General features: G+C 38.2%; 1 protein-coding gene across 1 annotated transcript in view; it reads left to right on the top strand.

Moving 5' to 3' along the window:
- KLHL2 (kelch-like family member 2) overlaps positions 1–25,142 on the top strand; it is a 174,619-nt gene that overhangs the window by 7,582 nt on the left and 141,895 nt on the right. Inside the window, exons 2-3 of the mRNA XM_006864541.1 lie at positions 10,693–10,818; positions 24,000–24,106. Of these exons, the coding sequence (XP_006864603.1) occupies positions 10,693–10,818; positions 24,000–24,106 (233 nt within the window). The remainder of the gene's footprint in view (positions 1–10,692; positions 10,819–23,999; positions 24,107–25,142) is intronic.

The raw sequence follows: 25,142 nt of genomic DNA, 5'->3' as shown, positions 1-25,142 counted from the left end.
TGTTCTTCCTTTTTGGTTTTCTGATTCCAGATCTTTGTACATTTTGTTGTAGTATTTTTTAAATTCGGGGAAGAGAAATATATTGTAGTTTGAGGGCAAGTTTACAGAGTAAAATAGTTTTCCATTCAACAATTGATGCACATTTGTTTTGTAGCATTAGTTGCAGTTTCCTCAATGTAACGCAGCCCCCTTCAGCTTCCTTCTTGGGTTCCCGTTTTCCATTCATTCATCCTTCTTTCCTGCTCCTTCTAGTTTTCTGAGTATTGGTTTGGGACAAATGATGCCCTTTGGGTCTGTATGGTTGATAATTCTGAGGAGTACATTATTTTATAGACCTCTGGGGTTCATTCTAGGTGTGATGGTTGTCTAAGGGCCACAGTCTGGAGTTCCGTCAGTCTTTATCAGACCAATATTTCTGGTCTTTTTTTTTTTTTTATCATTTTGAGTTTTATCTTACATTTTTTTCTAGGACCTTCTATGGTCTTTGTGCCCAAAGCATCTTTGCCTTCTCTCCCCACTGAGATGATGTATACGGATAAAATTATAGTGAACCAGTTTCTATATTTTGTGCACTGTACTTTCTCACATGACGGACTGTTGGCATTTGCTAAAGTATACTTTTGTTGTCGTTAAGTGCCATTGAGTCTGTTCTGACTCATAGTGACCCTGTATTGTATTTCTGTGGAGCGACTGATGGGTTTGGCTATCAGTCCAGTGCTTATCCACATTGCCACTCTTGTAGAAAATGAAATTAAAAGATTGTGAAGTATTACCATAAACCTTTTTTGAAGTCCCCTCACTGGTAGCGTAGTGGTAGTGGTTACGAATCGGGCTGTAAACCGCAAGGTCAGCAGTTCGAAACTACCAGCTGCTCCGCGGGAGAAAGATGAGGCTTTCTACTCCCGTAAAGATTTACACCCTCAGAAACCCTGTACAGGGTCGCTATGAGTTGGTTCCGACTCCACGGCACATAACAACAACAACAACATAGTTTTGACCAGTTTTTTTTTTTTTTTCTCACTGATCCTACCTTGTAAAATAGAGTCCTTGTGTGGTGCTGTGGGTTAATGCACTGGATTGCAAAGTTGGTTTGGACCTCAAGGTCAGCAGTTCAAGCTCACAAGCGGCTCCTCGGAAACCCTATACAGGGTCACTATTGGTTGGAACCGCCTCGACGTGCCTTAACCATAACAACCTTGTAAAAACATACTATTACTTTCCATGACATTATTTTTCTACGTTTTCTCTTCTAGTTTTTAGTTTGCCAAATGTGATTATCATACTTGATTATTTTACTTACTTTAATCTTGTCAATAATCTTGTAGTTTAGGTCTTTATTTAATTTTATTTTCAGTTGAGGAAATAGATGTTAAATTAATTTCCCAAGATCATTAAATAGTGGAAGAACTAGAACTTTATCTCCATCGATTTACTTTTTGTCTTTGGTCTTACTTGACTGACTTCTCTTCCATTTCTGTTTGTTGTCAGTAACTGTAACTCACAGACGCAGTCCTGGACCTACTCTTTACAATCAAATATTGATCTCTAAGTTAGTGCCCCATTTGTATCTTTAATGTAGGGTTTTTTAGATCTGTGCTACAGTCCTGAAATTTCAGGTCCTGGCGGAATATTTTCTCTTCATTCATGATCTTTGTTTTCACACCAACTTACATTTTTAGCATCTCAAAAGAGCTCTGGTAGTGTAGTGGTTAAGAGTTGGGCTGCCAACCTCAAGGTCAGCAGTTTGAAACTACCAGCTGTTCCGCCCAAGAAAGATGAAGCTTTTTGCTGCCATAAAGATTTGCAGCGTTGGAGACACTGTCTAGGGTCGCTATGAGTCGGCACATAACCACCAACCACCTAGTTAATCAGTGGGATGACGTCCGTCTGGTCCCTGATACCCTAAACCTTGGAGTAGTCTGATTTCTCTCTTCATCTTCTGTATCTTATCAGTCTTGGTTTCAAGTATTCATTCTGTCTACCACTATTCTGATGAACAGATGTTATCACGACACCTGAATTTTTTTTCAGTAATCTACTGAGCCTTATGGATTCTGTCCCCACATTTTGAATCCACTTAATACTTCCATTATATTCTGACCCTCCAGCATCTTAGGTTCATGTGGAATGAATGACTTGTGAAATCCAGATAGCTCAGCCAAGCAGCCCTTCATCATTTTGTCCTTGTTTTTTATGTTCAAAACCATTATGTGCTTTAACCTTCCAGCATAATTTCTGATGCTTTTTTCCTGTTGCCCATGTTTAAACTAGTTTCGCCAAGGGTCAGTGTGAGCCCTGTTCCCTTCACACTAGTTAATCCAACTCTCTCTGCCTCATCTTTGCATTTCTGTAGTTTTTATAAACTGTAGTGTTCAGTATTGCACATGTGTAACCAACAGACCTGTGTTGGAAGAAGTGCAGCCAGAATGTTCGGTGGAAGCCAAGATGGCCAAACTTCGTCTCTCATACTTTGGACGTGTTGTCAGGAGGCACCAGTCACTGGAGAAGGATATCATGTTTGGTAAGGTGGAGGGTCAGAGAAAAAAGAGGAAGACCCCAGTGAGATGGATTGGCAAAGTGGCAGCATCAGTGGGTTCAAACATGGCAACAATATTGAGGTTGGCCCATGATCGGGCAGTGTTTTGTTCTGCTGTGCATAAATAAGGTCACTATGAGTCAGTACGGACTCGAAGGCACCTAACAACTGACTTGTACTATTCCCTAGTGGTTTCAGATGTGCTTCCTCAGTTGGACGGTAACTGAAGAAGGATCCTGTGTTCAGCCTCCTTTACACCCTCACCCTGTTAAGTACACGCTAGGAAATGCTTACAAATGTTGATTTTTTAACAGCTGAAGTCATGTGGAGTATTGCTAATACATTTTAATTGATGCAATTCAAAATGAAGAAGTCCAACAAAGCCCATGACATGATGGGGCTACAAAAAGTTTGAGGAAAAATTCCATTATCTTTTAATTCCACTTTTTCATGAAGTTTTTGAAACTCTCTGATATATGTCCTCATATTCAGGTTTCCCCCTAACCTCAGCATTTTTCTTCTAAGTTTTATGTTTGCATTTATATCATGTTTAGTACTTACATAGTTCCTTGAGGTAAGGAGGTGAGGTGTTATTTCTTTGATTTTCATATTATACCATCACATTAGACATATTTGTGGAACAACAGAGACTTATTTTAAAAGTAAACAGTCTGAAGCCCAGCAAAGCTAAATTAGTAATCCAGTATTTGGCAAGGTCGGACGAACATTCAGCTCTTCTTCCTGCTTCTGGTTCTCTCCTGGTGCCTTTTTATCCAAGTGCTAGAAAATGTAGCCCAGTCAACTGAATTATCAAGTCATATTGCCACTTTAACCTATCAACCAATACTAGGAAAATTGGAGGGAAAAGGGTCAGAAACATGAGTGATAAAAGGTATGGAAATGGATCCTCAACCACCTTTTCTCTATTGCACCTTACTCTGACAAATGTTTTGCTAATTGTTTATGAAATATTCTTTAAAAGATTGATATTACGTAAGACATGCTTTTATCCCAGTCCCTTTCCTGGTAATAGTCACTGTCAGGGACAAAAAGTGCCTGATTGTGCTCTGTTTGTCATGTAGGTGGGAGGGAAAGGAGAGAGAATAGAGTTGAACTGAAGCAGAGCTTTTTACAGCACTATTGTTCTACTATCAGAGAGCAATTATACTCCAACTTCCATCAACCTCTCCACCTCAGACATTCTAGCCACCTCCTCCTGCCAGCTTCCCCACACACTTGACATAAAGCTACACAGCCAAGTCCTAGTGGGAGAAAAGGATAGTATGCAATACTTTCCTCTGTCCTCCAAAAGGTACAGTGTTTTGGTTTTTAATTGCTAATGCATTTCAGTAAAATTGGGCATTTTCAGCTTTTCTAAATATTTCCTTTCCAGCATTGGAAAATTGGAAATGGAATTTTTAGCAGTGGATATATTACAATTAATGTATCTAGTGGCATTATTATGATGCTGTCTGAAAGGTATTCTGTGACTTTATGCACAGGATTGGGATTTTCATCTCACAAGATACTTCGTATTCAGTTCTAAAGATATATATGCTTATATATAATTGAGTTCTTGTATGTGTGGGGAGTGGATTTTTTTTTTTTAAAACACTTTTTTAAAACTCTGTTTACATGGTAATATTTTAGTATGTTTTGTGGCAAGCCCTGGTGTGGCGCTGTAGGATAAGCACTTGACCCCAAGGTCAGTTTGAACCACAGGGTTGGTAGTTCAAACTGACCAGACACTCCTTGGAAACCCTATGCAGGATCATTATCAATTAGATAGCACTTAATAACAACATAGGTTAGTCTTCTGGCTCTGTATGTCATAAAAGTTTAAATTTCAGATATTTGAAGAAAAATTGCAGTGTGTGTCTTTGCCTTTTTAGCTAATTGCACAGACAAGCCGCAACCCTACCACAAACCAAAGCATCTTTCCAATGAAGAGAGCCCTCTATTTTCCTGGCATTATGAATGCTTTAATAGGGTGCTTATTTGGGTGAGCTCAAGGATATGAGAGTGTTTTGTTGGGAACTGTAACAAATATTAGTTAAAATATTAGTTTGGTTGAATATCTACTTCTAGTAATCTGGACTCGTGTGTGAGAACAATGTTAAAAAAAAAATACTGGCTTCTGCAGTGCAAGTTTAGCTAGAAAGACAACAGAGAAAATAAAAGTTACAAAGTAAAAGAGAAACTTCAAAGCAGTGTGGCATGGATGGTAACTCTGAAAACAACAGTTCTGACTTGAACTTGGCAGGAATGTATGAGTAATGGTGGGTGACTCATTGCAACAGGGGAGTTTTGCAACTTTTGAGGTGAACATTCACAGGAGAGAGCAGAGCAAAGTAGAAGTAGTGTACTGGTCCAGTATTTGTATCCTGAATGTGAAAATGTCTTTGGCTCCTTGTTTAAGGTTTGCAGCTGTATCAGTCACATAAGTTATAGCACTGTTTTCAGTAGAAAACACGAAAAACATGAACAGTCCATATTTCTTCATGCTCTCAATCTGTAATGGTGTCTGGGAGTGGGAGGTAAGTGGGTGGCAGGACATATTACAACCACCTGTGTGTTTTTTTTTTTTTTTTTCCCTCAAATCACATATGACAGCCTTTCTCCCTTACACCTGAAAAATCTGGCATTCCGTTATGGTGGTGGTGATGGTTATATGCCATGGAGTCGATTCCGACTCATAGGGTTTCCGAGGCTGTAAATCTTTATGGCAGCAGAAAGCCTCATCTTTCTCCTGAGAAAAAGCTGGTAGTTTCTAACTGTTTGACCTTCAGATTAGCAGCCCAACTCATAACTACAATGCTACCAGAACTTCTTGTCATTCGGTTATACCAAAACTTAAAAAAAGCCTGCCTGAAACACCATGGCGAGGAAAGATTATAGGTTATTTATTTAAAAATTACTCAAATCATTTTGATCCTTCTGCCAGCCTCCATTGGAAATCATTGTTCCAAAGCAAATCTTATACGTCCCAAAAAATTATGCCTCATTTCTAAAGCATCTTCAAGAGTTTTTGTAGTAGGTTTAAAATTTTGCTGAGTTATGAACTCATAACTCCTGGGAGAAGGCAGCCCCAGTAGAGTGTTTCATTTTCTTCCTTTGTCACAATTCAATTAGACAGAGTCAGAAAGTCACCTTGTATGAAAAGAAGCCGACCTTACAGCTGGTAATTTGCAAAAGGGTCAGTCATTGAAGGAAGACTTTAGGATCACTTATTATTAAGCATAGCAATATGCTGGAATCCAAACTTTTGTAACCTCAACTATTGAGAATATGTTTTGATAACAATAGGCTATTGGGTATTTGTGTTAGACTGGTTGTTGAGTGTAGAGTCTAGGGGAATATAAAGTGGAAATTCCAAAGGAGACAGTTCTCAGAATGAGAAGCTCTCATGCAAAAGACTAGCTGTTTGCTTCTGAAGGGAAGTAGGGAGAAGGTGTAAACGTTACCTCCCTCTTAGTTGCTTGTTTGTAGTATTGTACATTTTCCACATCCATTGTTTTAGATAGGATGTGTCATTTTTGTTACTAAGTCCTTCTGAATGAGAGACCGTTTAAACACATAGGAAATGGAAAATTGTAGACAGGGCATTAGTGTTGAAAATTAGACCTGCCGTAGGGGTGCTGTTGGTAAGTGGCTCTTAATACAGAGAACACTTTGTTTTTAATTCAATGTTATTTCCTAAAGTCTTTTGAATAAAATCTTTTTCTTTGCAGAAATTCTTGTTTCTAATGTGTCTTTCTTGCCCCAGAAAGTAATGTATCAGAAAAAGCAGAAGCTGAATACATCTTTAATGAAGCACCAATATAGACATTTATTGTTCTATGATAGCTGTGTTAAAGTTAATACTCAACTTCAGAGAGTTTTAATTTCTAATTTCCTAAGCAAATATAAATGGTCCTTATTATTATTTTTAACTTTTTACTGTGAATTGAATGAGGGTTTACAGGGCAGATCAGTTTTACATTCAACAATTTATACACTTGGTTTCATTTCAAATTGCTCTAGATTCTTAATAGAACAAGATTTCTTCTAGGGTAGAGTCACTTTCCCTTCTACTCTGAGTATTAAAAAGGTTTCTATGTGGTTTCCTGAATTCTCAGTATAATATTTTTACTCTTCTTTAAATCATTGAATTATGAGCAGATATGGAAATCTTTGTTAGCATGTATTCATTGTCATATGGTCAGAAAGTTTGCATGTTTATAACCTCCTTTTTCCCCCTTTCCCTATTTTATTCTTTATGAAAGGATGATGGAGAATGGCATTATGAGAATATTTGTGTTGTACTAGAAATTGTTTCCCCTCCAGATCTGGATGGTCCTTCATCTTTTAACTTCTAGGCTTCCTAACTCTTTCTCAGGCCAGGTATAACTCAAACTGTACACATAGACACACACAATCACACAGCAAAAGAGCATAGGGGGTAGAGTGCACCTTCCTATTCTCTCACCCCATCTGTGGATTACTCCATTGGAGGAGGGCCTTGGGTTACTTCATTTGTTGTTGTTATTTGGTACTGTCAAGTCAATTCTGCTTCATTGTGACCCTATATAAAAGGTAGAGCTGCCCATTGGGTTTTCCAGGCTGTAATCTCTATGGGCTGAAGGAGCTCTGGTAGCGTAGTGGTTACGAATCGGGCTGCGAACCCTAAGGTCAGCGGTTCGAAACTACCAGCTGCTCCGCGGGAGAAGGTTGAGGTTTCTGCAAGATTTACACCCTCGGAAACCCTGTACAGGGTCACTAGGGGTCGGAACTGACTCGATGGCACTTAACAACAACAAACAACAAATCTCTATGGGGGAGTCCTGGTATGGTGCTTTAAGATAAGTACTGGACTTCCAACCACAAAGTCAGTGGTTCAAACCCACCAGCTGCTCCTTGGAAACCCTGTACAGAATTGCTATGAGTCAGAACTGACTCCATGAACTTAACAACAATAACAATCTTTATGGGAGCAGGGCTTTCTTCCACTGAGCCTCTGGGTAGGTTTGAACTGTCAATCTTTATGGTTAGCAGCGAAGTGCTTAATCGTTGTACCATTACGTAATTTGTAAGGTCCCCTTAATTATTCTCAGAAAGCAGGAAAATAGCTATTGTCCACTTTTAGCGGGAAAGTCCTCAAAGAATCTGGTCCCTCAATTAGCGTGGGCTTTGGAGGATGAGAGGAGGAGCAGGGATGACTTCTATGTTAATGTTAGAGGTTACCTTAATGTTGGAGTGTTTCTGGTCTTGGACTTTGATTGTCTTCTTCATCTATGTTCACTCTCTCTTTGTGATCACATTCATATTCATGGCTTCATATACCATCCATATAACCACTGATTCTCTACATCTCCATGTAAAAATCCAACTGTCAGTTTGACATCTTCAATTGAATATCTAATGTCCTAAAGTCAACTTGTATTTTCAAAGTACACTTGTATAAAACTGACCTTTGATTTTCCTGCACCCAAAACAGTCCCACCTATAACCTTCTTGACCTTAATTAACAGAAACTCAAATCTTTCAGTTGCTTAGGCCAAAAGCCTGGACTCATTCTCACTTTCTGTGACATCCCACAACCATACTGTCAACAATTCCTGTTAACTGTACCTTGAGATTATGCAGAACCCAGAAACTCCTTGTCACTTCCATTACTACGACCCTGCCCATAGCCACCATCATCTCTTGCTGCATTACTGCAATATCCTCCTAAATCGTTTATTCCTTTCTTCCTTGACTCCAAAGACTTTTCTCAATCTGCAGCCAAATTGATGCTTTTAAGATATAAGTGGGATTGTGTCACTCCTCTGCGATATCTCCTCATTTCATTCAGGGTAAAAGCCAAAGTTTTGACAATGACCTCCAAGGCTCTACGTGATCTGTATCCAGCCACTTTCAGCCTTTGATCTTTGCCCTGGCCATACTTTCTTTGACATGCTGGCTTCTGCAGGCACATATTGGCTTCTACTCTAGCTGTTTCTTTTGTGAGGATGCTTTTCTCCCGGCTGTTGTCTTGGCTAATTCCCTTACCTCCTAGTCTTTGTTGAAAAGTCGATTCCAAATTAGGCCCTCTCTCACCTCTTAATATTACATATAATGCCCTTCTACTATTTCACCCTGTGTGATGCTAAAGGATAAGCACTCAACTGCATTGTTGGTTTGAACACAAGGTCAGTGGTTCAAACCCACCAGCTGCTCCTTTGAAACCTTATGCAAGGTCGCTATGAGTCGGAACTGACTCTAGGGCACTTAACAATGGCAACATCAACAACCGCTGTCACCCCATACTACAGCTCTCTTCACCTAGTCTTGCTTTTTATTTTTCCCACAGTACATATCATCTACTTTATTTAGTGTATTATACAAGTAGTCCCCCACTCATTATGTATTTGATTTATGGCAAACTACACGTAGGACTTTCTGTTTAAAATGTTTCATTTTATTTTGAACATCTTATTGTTAGTAATTTATATAAGGGGCCTTCAAAAAGTTCTTCAGGAAAATGAATGTAAAGATAATGGGATTTTTATATGAACTTTTAGAAGTGCTCTCCTGTGTGTGTGTGTGTGTGTGTGTGTGTGTGTATGTAAAACATATATATTGTGGGTGTGTGGGTGTGTATATAATATTACATACACACCCACACACCCACACAAAGGCATGATTTCTTTAGTTTTAGTTTAGTGATCAGGATTTTAAAAATTTAATAGCTTTGTTAAAGTATAACTTACACATTATAGTACTGATCAGGAGCCCTGGTAGCATAGTGGTTATGCAATGGGCTGTAAGCCTCAGGCCAGCAGTTTGAATCTATCAGTATTTCTGCTCCCATAAAGATTTACTGCCTTGGAAACTCTATGCAGGGTCACTATGAGTCAGAATCAACCCGATGGCACACCCCCACCCCCACCGTAAAATTTGTCTATTATAGTTGTGCAGTTTAGTGATTCTTAGTGAATGTATGGAATTATGCAACCATCATCCCCCAAAATTCCATTTGGAGTAAATCTCTGTCACTTTCCCTCGTACCCTGATTTTTTTGGCCTCCAAGTCTTGAAAGAATAATTTATATAGCAAAAGTAATAACATTTGGTGCTCTTAGAAATTATAAATTTAAATATTAAATTAAATAACCATTGACTAATACAGGAAATAACAGTGGATGAGATTGAAAATCAGACTGACTGTATTCTTCTCCAGCTTTACTACTTACCAAGTAGTAAACAGTTTTTCCTCAATTTCTTCCTCTGTTAAATGGGATAGTAAAAGAAATTAAGTCATAGAGTTGTTATGCCGATTAACCAAATAATATATGAGGGATTCAAAACTGTCATGGAATAAAAACTCCGTTATCTTTGTATTCCATGTTTCCATTAACTTTTTGAAGATCCCTTAGAGAAGTAAACTACTTATAATACAGTGACTGCCATGTAGTAAATATGCAACAAGCATTAGATAACGTGATTAGCTCATTTAGAATAAGTCCAAAATAAAAAGCCAAACCAAATCTGTCGCCATTGAGTTGATTCCAACTCAATAGCCACCGTATCAGACAAAGTAGAACTGCCCCCGCAGGATTCACAAGGCCTTCATCTTTACAGGAGTAGAATGCCCTATCTTTCTTCCATCTAGCAGCTGGTGGTTTGAACTGCTGACTTTCCGGCAAGCAGCCTAACCACACCACTAGCACTCCTTGAGTCCAAATTATGAGGTTAAATTAACCTTGCAGGTAGGAAAGAAAATTTAAATCAGATTTTAAGCTTTTGAAGTTTATACAAAATGTGATCCTGCTTTTGTCTTGGTTTGTAAATAATGTATAAAATTATAAAAGCAAGTTAATTTCTAGCAGAGAAGATTGTTTCCTAGCATTTTTATTTGGCAGTATTTACAAAATCACTGACTGAATTCTGTGCTCATCTTTGGCATCTTTGACACTAGCGAAAGTAATTACCTGCTTTTTTGTTGGAATCATAGTGACTATTAAAAAGTGTTCTGAATTGTATCTTAACCTTATGCTGATATACACTGCAAGGGAAACTTCCTTCTAGTGGACAGGATAAGCATTTTCTTTGTACATCTTGTTGCCAGATAAGCCTGAACTATATTATCTTTAATAAGCTCTTTTTCTGCTTTTTGTTCTCTTCTTTCATATACAGATGCACAAAGCAGGGTCATCAGAAGCCTCTCGATTCAAAAGATGATAATACTGAAAAACACTGCCCACTGACAGTAAATCCTTGGCATATGAAGAAAGCTTTCAAAGTCATGAATGACTTAAGAAGGTAACATTATATCAATGTAGTATACCTGTGGAGCTCTTCTCTTTTTCTTTCTGTTTGTAGTAAAAATATCCCTCCATGTTGTTTTGTTTGATACAGAAAACATTAAAAGTCTTTATTGCAATATTTTTGAAAGAATGACCACAAATAATTGATCAGAAGTCTGGTTGGAGAGTAGATCTTTTCTATCCAGTATGGTAGCCACTAGCCGCATGTGGCTATTGAGTACTTGAAATGTGACTAGTTTGAAGATGTTCTGAAAGTGAAAAAGCACATTGATTTCTAAGGCTTATTATGAAAAAAAAAATACTGTGAAACTGTTAATAAAGTTTTAAAAAAATATTGGTTCTATGCCCAAAACACATGTTGGATATTTTTAGTTATAAAATACAGATATGCACCACATGGAATCCTGGTGTGACACTATGTGGTAAAGCTCTGGACCGCAAGGTCAGTTTAAACCACAAGGTCAGTGGTTCAAACTCACCAGCTGCTCCTTGGAAGCCCTATACAGGGTTGCTATGAGTTGGAACGCACTTAGTGGTATTTAACAACAACAACAAAAACAATATGCACCACTTAACAATAGGGCACCTTCTGAGTGCATGTACATCCGCAGTGTGGGTAGGAGGCATTTGTTTGGGAAGGCGCCAGGAGGCAGGCATGTACACGTTGTAGTGCTATGAGTTTGCAATGCTACCGCAGCTGCAGTTCAGCTCCATGGCTGCCATGGGTGCATTCTGACCACTCTGCTTTGTTTCTCAGGACTCCCAGTTCTGACCAAGTTTCCTGGAGCTCCGTTAGAGAACACCTTGTGCCCAGAGGTAGTTGCTAGCTGCAGGAGCAAATTTGCAAACACTGAAGCTTCTGGTGCTAAAGGAGATCCAAAATGCTTTGCTTGGGGAGTGGGGGGGTGGTGTTGGTGTTGGTGGGTTTACGTGTGTGTTGTTACCATGGGAGGAACCCATTGGGTTTTAAGCAGAGAGTTGACATCAGGTTTTTGCTTTGTACAGAACACACTGATTAATTAGTGGAGAATAGATTGGAGAGGGATCAGAGAAGGTTAAACTGAATAATGGATTATTTTATTTGCTTATTACTCTGACAACATTTTTTAAATGTGGCTTTTTGTTTATCCTTTGGGAATATATATAGCTGGGGCAATCCATCAAGTCTGGCCGTGTTGTTTCAGTTTTAAAATCCTGTTGTAACAGTAGTTATTAGAATATAAAATGTTGTGGTTACTAAGTGGAACTGAAAGAAAAATTTTAAAAGTTGTGTGGTTATTTTAAGACTGGGATCTCTTAGAGCTTTTCATTCTTTTTGGAAAATTGAGAGAGACTGATTATTTACTTACTTTTTTCGATCTATTAGGCACAGATACCTGGCTTTCCACTTGTGTATGTGAATAGGTCTCTGTTGACCTGAGTACCACTCATTCAGCTCTAGGAAGGGAGCTCCTACTGCTTATCTGAGATGAATGACCTTAGTTTTGGAACTAACTTTTGACCTTGGGCCAATTGTTTTACTTCTTTGAACCTTAGCTAACAGTATGGTGTTTAAGGCCTGTTGCTGTGCTGACATTCTCTGAGCCTGGGAGACTTTTTCCTACATGCTTGCTGTACATCTTATGGTACCCTTACCTTTTTGGGGGATTATTTAGCTTTAGGCCTCATTCATCTCTTTGTCACCTTTTGGGTGTGGACTGTGTGTGACTGTGAAATAATAATACCTTCTTGTTTTTTGTGTTGCACTCTTTCAGTTGGCATGTCACCAAGCTGGTAGCTGATGCTGCTTTTCAGAACCAGAATGTTGACTGCCAGGGCTATTAACCTGGGTCACTTTAATGAAATCACAAGCCAACAATATATTTTGTAAATGAGCTGGCTTTTAGGTTCATCACAACCTTCCTTCCCAAAAAATGTTAGTGTCTTCTTCAGCCTTGTCTCTAACTTGCGTAATTCTTAAAGAAAAAAAAAAAAAAAAAATCTCTGAAGAGGCTGAAATCATGAATTATTTCCTGCCCTTTCATCAACTTCCTGCTGCCAGGAAGGGGTAGCTAAGAGTGGTTTCCTGATTTGGGGGAAGGGAGAACTTCCTTGTTTTCAGTACTCTGCTTTTTGGGCTCTAACACCTAAGAAGTGAAATATCAGCTATGCACTAAAATATGTTGATGAATCTTCAGCTTATTTTCCTTCCTATTTACTTGGTGGGAGGTATGCTTGGGGAAGTAGGAATTTTTTAAAATTTAAGTATTAGAATTAAAATTGTTTTATACTAAAGGAATGTGACATTTCTTTTTTTTTTTTTCCAACTTATTTTAGATAGGAAGCCCAGAGGCCTAACTCTATACCTTGCACAATATGAGCTTGAATTCCTTGAAACGATTTAACTTTAAAATGTCCAAGTAAACCCTGCAGTGAGTTCTGACAAGTTAGTCAACAATTATTTGTAAACATCTGACTCTTCTTTAAAATAGGCTAACAGGTCCAAAAGGCTGTGCAATAAATGATATCAGACTTTGGCCCAAGCCCCTCAAGTGTTTAGAAAGCTACTGGAGTAGAGATGAGCATGAGGTGGTGGAAGATTGTGTGTACAGTGTGGGTGCCAAAAAGCATTCTCACAGAAGAAATCCATAATGCATGGGGGTGGGCATCAGGTGGGCCCCGAAGAGAGTGCAATGGAATTTAAATAGGGGACTAGAAAGGGAAAGTAGTTCCTGAATTAGATATTGCACTAGCTAGCATGGGCTTCTGGTGTGGTGCTGTAGGGTAAGCACTGAACTGCTAGCCACTAGGTCAGCAGTTTACACCCATCGGCTATTCCTTGGAAACCCTATATTGCTGTGAGTGGGAACCAACTCAGTAGCATTTAACAACAGCAGGAAGAAGAGGGATAAAGGTAATCTGTGGATAAAGTGAGTAAGGGGATCGTACTAGGAATCTGTAGAAAAGGGTTGTTCTTAAGTGCCATGCAACTCATATCGACCCTGTATAGTATTTCTGAGGAGTGGCTGGTGGGTGTGAACTGTTGACCTTGCGGTTAGCAGTTCAGTGCTTATCTCATAGCACCAAACCAGGATTATAGAAAAGGGTTGTTGTTGTTGTTAAGTTCCATCAAGTCGGTTCCGACCCATAGCGACCCTGTATAGGGTTTCCGAGGAGCAGCTGGTGAACTTGAACTGCCAACCTTGCAGTATCAAACGGCTTTGCGGTCTGGCCCATTAACCCATGGTGCCATACCAGAACTCATAATAGAAAAGGGTAGAAAGTAAGAAAAGGGCAGAACTGTGGCATACTTCCATATTATAAGGAATTTGGACTTCACTATCTGGTCAGTGGGTTTTTGAGAAAGGAAGCAGCACTGAAAGATTAATAACAATGGAAGGATAATTTGACAGGAATGTTGTAAAAGGAGGAGTTTGGCAGTTAAGTAGTAGAATTTCTCCTTCCCTATGGGAGCTCTAGGTTTGATTCCAAGTCAGTGCACCTTATATACAGACACCACTCTCCTGTCAGTGGAGGCTTATGAGTTGTTATATACAGACACCACTCTCCTGTCAGTGGAGGCTTATGAGTTGTTATGTACAGACACCACTCTCCTGTCAGTGGAGGCTTATGAGTTGTTATGATGCTGAACAGGTTTTAGTAGAGCTTTCAGAATAAGACAGACTAGGTAGAAAGTCCTGGCAATCTATTGCCAAAAATCAACCAGTTAAAACCCCAAGAATTACAATGGCCCTAACAGCAACTCATCATGGAGTTGGTGCAGGAACAGACCGAATTTCATTCCAGTGTGTATTATCACCATGGATTGGGACTGACTTGACCACAGCCGTCTCTGGTAGAAATTAAGCTTGACCAGCAACACATCTCTGGTAGAAATTAAGCTTTCAGATATCTCAAGCATAGGTATAGGAAAGTTTATTAAAACACCATTTTCAAAATCAAACCAGTAGATCTTTACAGAGTACTTATTATGCACAACACATAGAATCGGGTTCATGGAGGAGGCAAAGGACCAGACTGTATCCTAGAGACACATTTTTATTGAGAGAAGTAGACTGTGAGCTTTTTGAGGTGGTTTAAAAAGAAACTGTTAAAAGATAGAATTTTAGCCTTTCAATGTAAGAAACAAAAAACAAAACCTGTTTTCTAGGATATGGGATAAGCTGTGTTTGAACTTTAAAATTTTAATGAGTATTGTTGCTGTTGTTAAGTGCTGTCAAGTTGGTTCTGACTCATAGTGATCCTGCATAGGGTTTATGAGGAGTGGCTGGTGGGTTTGAATCACTGGTGTGGTGCTGTGGACTAATGTGTTAGACTGCAAACTTGTTTGAACTGCAAGGTCGGTGGTTCAAGCTCACCAGGTGCTCCTTAGAAACCCTATAAAGGGTCGCTGTGGGTCAGCATCAACTCAGTGGCATTTAACAACACTACCTGTGGTTAGCAGTCCAATGCTTACCCAAATATCACCACACCAGTACTCCTTACCAAGTATTGTTCAGTGCTGTCGAGTCGATTCTGACTCATAGTGTCACTGTATAGGGTTTTCGAGGAGCAACTGATAGGTTTAAGCCACAGACATTGGGGTTAGCAGTTCAGTGCTGATCCTATGGCATCAGACCAGGAGTCCATGAGTATTACTGGAGCCAATCTACTTAGTTTTTCATCTATTTAACAGGATGATATTTTAATTATTATTATTCTCAAGTTGCATTAAGGAGTTGAAACTTTACAGTAAGGAAAACTTTTCAGTAAGGAAATATCACATGAAGCTGTTCAAATATTCATCTTTATGTCACATGTAAGCCAAAATATTTAGCTGTTTAGTTCTAACAGTGGTTCTTACATTTCAAGAGGTATCTACATAAAAAAGCTGGAAGCTATCTCCTAAAGGAAATTGTGTTTTCCCTTTCAGGATTTTTTTAGACATAGATCCACATCACTGTGAGGATTAAATTATCTATTGTGCATCATTGAAAAATTTGTGTTGTGGCTGTGGTAATTTGTATTTTGTTGCTTTGGATAGCAAAGAGTTTAAATAATGAACTTCAAATGAGAGTATCCTTCAGAGCTTTATGTCAATTTTCTTAAGAAGAGGGATTGCAGGAAATTACATAGGGTTTGAATTTTATATTTGCTTTTCTGTAGTGTAGCACATTGTTAGGTTATTTTGTTTTCATGTTGTATTTGAGTAGAATACAAAACTTTTCTTGAAGGACAGAGCAGATGGGAAGAGCCCTCTAACAAGCCAAACTTACTTAAAAGACATTTGAACCAACTGTCTCTGTGCAACTGGTATTCTTCTACAATGTTCCTTAAGCACTTGTGATTGACTTCTTTTTAAGCATTGGTTATTGAACTTGGATAGCATCATGAGATCATTCATTTCATAGAATGTGAAGGAAAGAAAGAATGGCTAGTAATAAATTGATTTACTAATCCAGCTTCCTTTCCGCTTTCCTTTCACCATGCTTCTGGGTATCTATAATGTGTGAGATTCTGTGCTATTTTAGAATTTAGCTTCAGTTCCTTTATTTTGGTGCCCTGGGTGGTGCCATGTTGAAGTGTTAACTGAAAGGTTGGTGGTTCGAACTCACTAACTGCTCTATGGAAGAAAAATAAGGCAGTCTGCTTCCAGAAAGATTTATAACCTCAGAAACCCTATAGGGCAGTTCTCCATCTGATAGAGTCGCTATGAGTTAGAATCTACTCCATGGCACTGGGTGTGTCTCTTATAAAGCAGATACTTTTACTTTGATGATTTTCTTGTAAATTATTATGGGTAAGAATATCTATGTCTCATGGTTTAGTTCATCAACCTTTAAAGACAATTTTGTAATGTGAAAATTTTTCCGTACATATTCACAAACACTTCTGCATTACTATTTTCCATTTGGAATCCCTGAATATCTTCATTTCTCTACTTTGCCCCCTCCCCCATCATCATTTCCTTGTCCCATCTGTTTCTTGTCCCTTCCTTCACTTTATTTCTAATTATTTTCTTTATGTTCTCTTCTCAACTCTGACCAGGTTTTCTTGGCAGTTCTCAAATCTGGAGCTACTACCTTACCTTCTCTTTAAGAAGAAAAAGATGATACTTTTCATGGAGGTCTGTGGTTCTTTGAGGTTACTGACATTTTGGTCAGCTTTCATCTGCTTCATCCATTACATGACATTGCCAGTGAGAGGAGGTTGAATTAAATGTGGCTTATTTAAATCTGTTATCAGGAAGCTTTTCACTTTTAAAATAGTTTGTCTCCTTGCGTCACTTTCCTATGTGCCAAGTAGCCAACCCAATACAGCCATGTCCTGAGCAGCATCTCAACATCAGTCCTCTGCTCCCTAATCAGTTTCTGATTTCCTTGGCTCTGGCCTTCTGACTTCTCTTTGTCCTAACACTTAATATTGGCCAAAATATGTTTGTACTGTCAACTACTTACAGTTAACAACTCATCTCCTTTGCCTGACACGTTGGATGTGTTCTCATACTGCCCCACCTGGTAGGAAAGTCCCTCAGGATTTTCCCGAGAACTTTAAAAAGAAAGACAGAATTCAATCTCCCTACCTTGTAGAAAGTTAACTTTTGTTCAATATAACTAGTGGGTGGTGCTGTGCCGTAGAGTCGGTTCCGACTCAGAGCTGCCTCGTACAAGGTTTCCAAGGCTGTAAATCTTTACTGGAGCAGAGAGTCTCATCTTTCTCCCGGGGAGCAGCTGGTAGTTTCGAACTGCTGACCTTGAGGTTAGCAGCCCTATTCGTAACCACTATGCTAGGTATTTTCATATCAGCCTAATGACACATTTTGCTTTAAGAAGATAAGCACTGATAAGCTTTACTATTGTTAGAAATTCATTAGTTTTATATCAGAAAACCAAAGGTTGGTCAATACGTTCAGCCATATGTTTCATTCATTTTAAAGTAGTTTTTTTTCCCTGAGAAGGGCCAGTTTTCATGGTATTTAGTGGATGGTCGTTGTTGTTTTTAGGTGCTGTTGAATTGGTTCCAACGTATAACAACCTTGTGCACAATAGAATGAAACCTATTGTTTTGTGCCTAGTTCTGTGCCATCCTCACAGTTGCTATTATGACTGAGCCCACTGTTGCAGCCAGTGTGTCAGTCCCTCTCATTGTTGGGGGGGGGGTCTTCCCTTTTATCTCTAATCCTCTGCTTTACCTAATGACAACATGTGCAAAGTATCACGGACTAAGTTTTGCCATGTTGGCTTCTGAGGTGCAATCTGGCTATACTTCGTCCAAGACAAAGTTGTTTGTTCTTCTGGCAGTGCAGATGCTTTTAATATTTTTCACCAACACCATAACTCAGTTGTTTTCCAACCTTCACTTTCATATGCATATAAGGTGATTGAAAATACCATGACTTGGGAGATGGAGTGCCCTATTTCTGTGCCATTTGACTTTTACACAAGACCGATATAGTTGTTGTTCTTCTCCTGTTAGATTTACGCTTAGGAATGACTTTCTTTCTAAAGTCATTCATTAAGATTGGGTTTTGCTCTCTTGTGTGTTTTGAGACATCATACACTTGCCCCAATTTAAGAATCACAGTTCCATTTCATAGTTACTTGTTACCTTGTCTGTCTCTCCAGCTGAATTGTAAACTCCTTGCTATCAGAGATGTTATCTTGTTTATTGGGGTATCAAAGTATATGACAGTACTTGACACTTAGTGGGAGTCCTAGTATGGTGATGCAGGAAAAGACACTGGACCACAAGGTCAGTTTGAACTGTAAGGTAGGTGGTTGAAACCCACCACCTTCTCTAAAACCCTATACAGAATCGCTTTGAGTTGGGACCAACTCAACAGCACTTAACAGCATTGTACATTCCCACCAATAATGATGAGGGTTCCAGTTTATCTGCATCCTCACCCATAGTTCCTTTTCATTTTTATGATTTTATCCATCCTTGTAGATTTCATTTGATTTTTTTTCCTAATGAGTAATGATACTGAACATTGTTTCATGTGCTGTTAATCTTTTGTATATCTTTGATGAAATATTCTATTTTTTTGCACATTTAAAAATGATTAGTTTTTTTTTTAAGTTAGAGTTCTTTATGTATTCTAGACATATGGTTCTTTATGTATTGTCAGACATATGGTTCCTAAATATTTTCTCCCATTATGTAGATTGTCTCTTTGTTGATAAAGTCTTCTGATGTATAAAAGTTTTAAATTTTGATGTAAATATATGTTTTGTCAATTATTTGTGCTTTTGGTATCATATCTAAGAGGCCCCTTAACATTATTCCTGTATTTTAAAAAAAATTTTAGCCCTTACACTTAAGTCCTCGAGTTAATGGTTTTTAAATATGTATGGTTCCAACTTATTTCCTTTGCATGTGGAGATCCAGTTGTATCAGCATCATTTATTGAAGAAACTATTTTCTTTATCGTTGAATGGATTTGGCATCCTTGTCAAAATCAATTTATTATAGGTTATGTCTGAACTTTCAGTTCCGTTTCACTGGTCTACATGTCTGTGTTTATTAGTATTAAACTGCTTTGATTACTGTATTTTATAATACAATTTGAACTTAGGAAATATGAATTCTTCTACTTTATTCTTTTTTCAGGATTGCTTTGGTTACTTAGGACCCTTTCAGTGTTAAATCGCAATTTGAAGATCAACTTTTCCATTTCTACAAAATGACTTAAGATGTTCTTCAAACTGCTTTGAGTAGTATTGACATTTTTTAATTGTTAAGTCTTCCAAGCCAGGAACATGGGATGTGTTTTCATTTACAGGCAGTCCCCAGATTATTAATGAGCTCTGTTCATAAGTTGAATTTGTGTGTAAGCCAGAACAGTTAAATATTGCTTGATTCCAATATTAGTCACATGCTTGTCTTAGTATGTAGTGTACCTTTCTGTGCGTGAGAAGCGTAAATACTAATAACTAGTGCAAACTTATTCAAGTTTTCAGTGTACAAATCTTTTCACTCCCTGATTAAATTCATTTCTAGGTATTGTATTCTTTTGCTGCTGTTGTGAAATGCCACTTAGTTGGTTCCGACTCATAGGTTTCCGAGGAGCACCTGGTGAGTTTCAACCACTGACCTTGCTTTCAAATGGCCTGTGGTCCAGTGCTTATCCTCCGGCACTACACCAGGACTCTAGTCTTTTAGAGTCTATAATAATAAATAATAAAATGATTTTCTTTTCATTTCCCCTTAAGGTGATTCATTACTGGTGTATAGAAACCCAACTGATTTTTGCGTGTTGCTCTTGTGCTCTGCAACTTTGCTGAATTCTTTTATTAGCTCTAATAGCTTTGTTATGTGTTCTTTGGGGTTTTCTATATATGGGATCATGCCATCTGGGAGTAGAAATAGTTTTACTTCTCCCTTCCTGATTTGGATACCTTTTAGTTCTTTTTCTTGTCTAATTGTTCTGGCTAGAACATCTAGTACAATATGGAAATAGCAATGGTGAGAGCAGCAGATTTCCTTGTTTCATTTCTGATTACAAGGTAAAGATCCCAGTTTTTCTCCACTGGATGTGACTTTAGCTGTGGGGTTTTTTATACATACCCTTTACCATATTGAGGAACTTCTTTTCTATTCCTTTCTTACTGGGAGTTTTTATCAAGTAAGAGTATTGGATTTTGTCACATGCCTATTCTGCCTCAATTTAGACAGTCATGTGGTTCTTTTCCTTCTTTCCATTAATGTGGTGTATTACACTGAGTGATTTTCTAATGTTGAAATATCTTTGTATTTTTAGAATAAACGCTACGTGGTCATGGTACATAATAATCCTTTTACTATAATGTTGAATTCAGTTTGCTGGTATTTTGTTGAGGAATATTGTTCCGTAGTTTTCTTATGGTATCTTTGTCTAGCTTTGATGTAACAATAGTGTTGGCATCATAGAATGAGTTAGGAAGTATTTCCTCCTCTTCTGCTTTTTAGACAAGTTTAAGAAAAATTGGAGTCAATTATTCTTTAAATGTTTGAAAGAATTCCTCATTGAAGCCATCTGGCCCAGGACTTTTGTTTTTGTTGGGAGATATATATAGATATAGTAGTAGTAGTAGTAGTTAAGTGCCGTCGAGTCGGGTCCGACCCATAGCGACCCTGTACAGGGTTTCTAGATATAGATATATATAGATATATATATAGATATATGTATATATATTTGAACTTTACATTGTGAATTGATGGAGGTTTACAGAGTGGATCATCAGTTTTACATTCAACAAATCATATACTTTGTTTAATCTCAGTGATTGCAGTCTCAGATTACAGTCTCCTCCTTATTCTGCTTCTTCCCAGTGTTTATTTCCTTTCTTCCTTTCCCAATCATTCTGAACCGTGTACTTGCTTAAACACTTAACTTTTGACCTAAAAAGATTGACGTTCTATGGTGTGCGTATTTCATTAATGTTATTTCTCCCTTGCTCTGGTACTGTAGTGGTTACAAGTTGGGATGCGAACCCTAAGGTCAGCAGTTAGAAACTACCAGCTGTTCCATGGGAGAAAGATGAGGCTTTCTGCTCCCATAAAGATTTACAGCCTCGGAAACTCATGTGGGGTCACTATGAGTCGGAACGGACTCCACAATGCACCACCACCACCACCATCATATCTATTATTGCTTGGTTGAAATTTGAGCCATGGAGGTGATTTCCATTCCAGGCCCGAAAGGTGACCAAGGACCATAGTCTTAGGTTCCATTTGTTGTTGTTGTTAGGTGCCATCGAGTCAATACCGACTCAGAGCGACCTTATGCACAGCAGAACAAAACACTGCCCCATCCTGGGCCAACCTCACTACTGTTGCCTCACTTGAGTCCATTGATACTGCCACTTGGCCAGTCCATCTTATTGGGGGTCTTCCTCTTTTTCTCTGACCCTCCACATTTTGTTGTTGTTAAGTGCCGTTGAGTTGGTTCCGACCCATAGCGACCCTGTACAGGGTATAGATCTTTACGGGAGTGGAAAGCCTCATCTTTCTCCTGAGGAGGGGCTGGTAGTTTCGAACTGCTGACCTTAAGGTTCGCAGCCCGATTCGTAACCACTACGCTACAGACCCTCCACATTACCAAACATGATATCCTTCTCCAGAGACTGCTCCCTCCTGACAATATGTCCAGAGTATGAGAGACGAAGTTTGGCCATCTTGGCCTCCAGGGAGCACTCTGGCTTCATTTCCTCCAAAACAGATCCATTCGTTCTTTCGGCAGCCCATGGCACTTTTAGTATTCTCCTCCAACACTGTAACTCAAAAGCTTCAATTATTCTGCGGTCTTCGTTATTCACTGTCCAGCTTTCGCATGCATATGAGATTATTGAAAATACCATGGCTTGGGTCAGGCACACCTTAGTTCTCAACCTGACATCTTTGCTCTTCAACACTATAAAAAGGTTTTGTACGGCAGATTGGCCTTTTTTAGACAAGTTTAAGAAAAATTGGTGTCAGTTATTCTTTAAATGTTTGAAAGAATTCCTCAGTGAAGCCATCTGACCCAGGACTTGTTGTTGTTGTGAAGTGCTTTTGAGTTGGTTCCTACCCATAGCGACCCTGTGTATGGTTTCCGAGGAGCAGCTGGTGAGCTGGAACCACCTGTCTTACAGTTCAAATGGCTTTGCAGTCTGGCGTGTTAACCCACAGCACCACATCAGGACTCTGGCCCAGGACTTGTTTTTGTTAAGTGCCGTCAAGTTGATTCAAACCCATAGTGAACCTGTACTGACCCAGGGCTAGTCTCTGTTTAATTCATAAGTCTAGTCTTTATTATGGTTTTGAATTTTGTTTCATCATTTCTCTGTTGGGAGCTTTTTGATTACTGATTTAATCATATCACTTTGTATGGATTTAATTGAGAGTTTTTATTTCTTCTTGATACAATTTAAGGTAGTTTAGGAGTTTCCTCTACTAGCACATTAGAAGACAGACTCAGTGGAGAAGTTTTACTCTGCACTTAAGGTTTTCATGAGTCAATAATGCTCAAGGTCATTAGTTTGTTCTTCTTTTTTAGTTCCTTAAGTAGTAAAGAGGAATCCTGGTGTAATGCTATAGGGTAAGCACTGGAATTGAGATCATTTGATCCTCAGGGACGGTGATTCAAACTCACCAGCCTCTCCTAGGAAACCTTATACAGGGTTCTGGTGAATTGGAACCAACTTGACAGCATTTAATAAGTTGTAAAATTAGATTATTGATATGAGAGATTTCTTATTATAAGCATTTACTGTTATACTCATGCCTTTGATCACAGCCTTCACTGTGTCCTATGAATTTTGGTATTTTGTGTTTTCATTTTCATTTGGCTTTAAATAATTTCTGATTTCTGTCTTTGACTGTTCCTTGATCCATTTGTTGCTTAATTTCTACAAAACTGTATATATTCATTTTCCTTCAGTTACTGATTTCTAGCTTCTTTCCATTATGGTCTATGAAGATACTTTATATTATTTCAAAAATTTTTAATTTATTGAGACTTTTGTGTCCTACCACGTGGTCTGCCCTGGAAAATGATTGAGGTTCATTGGAGAAGGATGCGTATTGTTCTGATGTTGACTGGAAAACAATGTTTTTTTAATTTTACATGTGGGTGTATTTTCTGGCTTTGAGGAAAGAGATCTTTTGCACTGGTAAAATGTTATGATTTAGACAAACCGAAATGTCTTTTAAATGTGTATAATTGATGATGATGAGTATAATTGAGTATAATTTTACCTTTCTTTGATGGTCCAAGGTCATTTAAAATCTCTCAATCTCTTGTTTTTTTAAAAAAATTTGGGTACTTTGATACAATTTAGTTTTCTGCTTGTGTTTTATTTTCTCTTCATCTAAATGTCAGACTGTCATCTGCCACTTTTGTTATTATTATTATTAAATTCAATTTCCATTTTTACAATTCACTGATGGTTTGCTGCTAGTCATTTCCTTTAGGTTGGTAGTGTGTAATAATCAAATTTGCAAAGATTTCGCTATTAAATTAAGGCTGGATTCTAAGTGAGGGCATAACACGTGTTGAATGTTTATCATGACTGTTTTCTTTTTATTTCATGTTCAGGGGTCTTGTTTCCATGTATGAAGATTTTTTAGTCTCAGTTTCCAAATAGCAAGTTTTTACTGTAATGCTTTTGCATAGGTTGCTTATTACATTTATTGTTATCATCTTAAAATATTTTTTCTCTGATTTGTCAACAGTCAAAATTTGCTGTGTGATGTCACAATTGTGGCCGAAGACATGGAAATCTCTGCTCACAGAGTGGTGCTGGCCGCCTGTAGTCCTTATTTTCACGCTATGTTTACAGGTATAAAATATTTTAGCTATGGATATTGATTTTTAATGCATATAGATCTGATCTTTATTTTCTTATCACATTTTGTCTTTTCACTAACTTTTTTTTATGAAATCAGTCATTGTATTGGAAGAAAACATTCATGTTACATTCTAAATTTCCTCTCATCTTTATTTTTTTATTTTGATCAGTTTAGTAAACATATATATCTATGTATCCACATACAATTATTTGCTCAACTTTCCCTCTTTATATTTGCATATATTTGTTCAGTTTTCCTTTACCATTTTAATAGCTTTTGACAGCTTCCTATTTTAGCAATAGAAAAGCACTTTCAGTATTTCACATTTTTTCGAATGATTTTCAATTTTAATCAAGTATATATAATACACAGAGAAGTATGTATTTAATGTCCTTTGATTTGGAAATACAAGAAAATAGTGTCCTGTATTGATAAGCTTAAATTTTACTTGGTGGTGGTGGTGGTAGTGTGTTGTGGAGTCAATTCTAACTCATAGCAACCCTGCATAGGGTTTCCAAGGCTGCACTCTTTATGAGAGCAGAAAGCCTCAACTTTCTCTTGCAGAATGACTGGTAGTTTCGAACTGCTGACCTTGAGGATTAGCAACCCGCCTTGTAACTACTACGGTACCAGAGCTCCTTCGATTTTACTTAGGGAACTGTAAAATATGCAGAATGATTTTAGTACTTCTAGATAAAGTAGTTTTTGTCTATTAAACTTCAAGTTCTCAGCATCATTAAAAAAAAGTTTATATATGTTGTTGTTAGGTGCCATCCAGTCGGTACCAATTCTTAGTGATCCTGTGCACAACAATATGAAACACTGCCTGATCCTTGGCCAACCTCACAATTGTTGCCATGCTTTAGCCCATTGAGGCTGCCACTTTGCCAGTCCATCTCACTGGGGTCTTCCTCGTTTTCTCTGACTCCTTACCTTACCAAACATGATATCCTTCCCTAGCGACTGGGTACAAGAGCTGAACAGAAAATTTCAAAGGTTAGCTTGAGAAGATAAAGTCAAATATTA

The sequence above is a fragment of the Chrysochloris asiatica genome, unplaced genomic scaffold (genome assembly GCF_000296735.1).
Source record: "Chrysochloris asiatica unplaced genomic scaffold, ChrAsi1.0 scaffold00066, whole genome shotgun sequence".
Classification (NCBI taxonomy): Eukaryota; Metazoa; Chordata; class Mammalia; order Afrosoricida; family Chrysochloridae; genus Chrysochloris; species Chrysochloris asiatica.
Note: the sequence above shows the minus strand (reverse complement) of the source record. Positions and strands in the feature narration are given on the sequence as shown.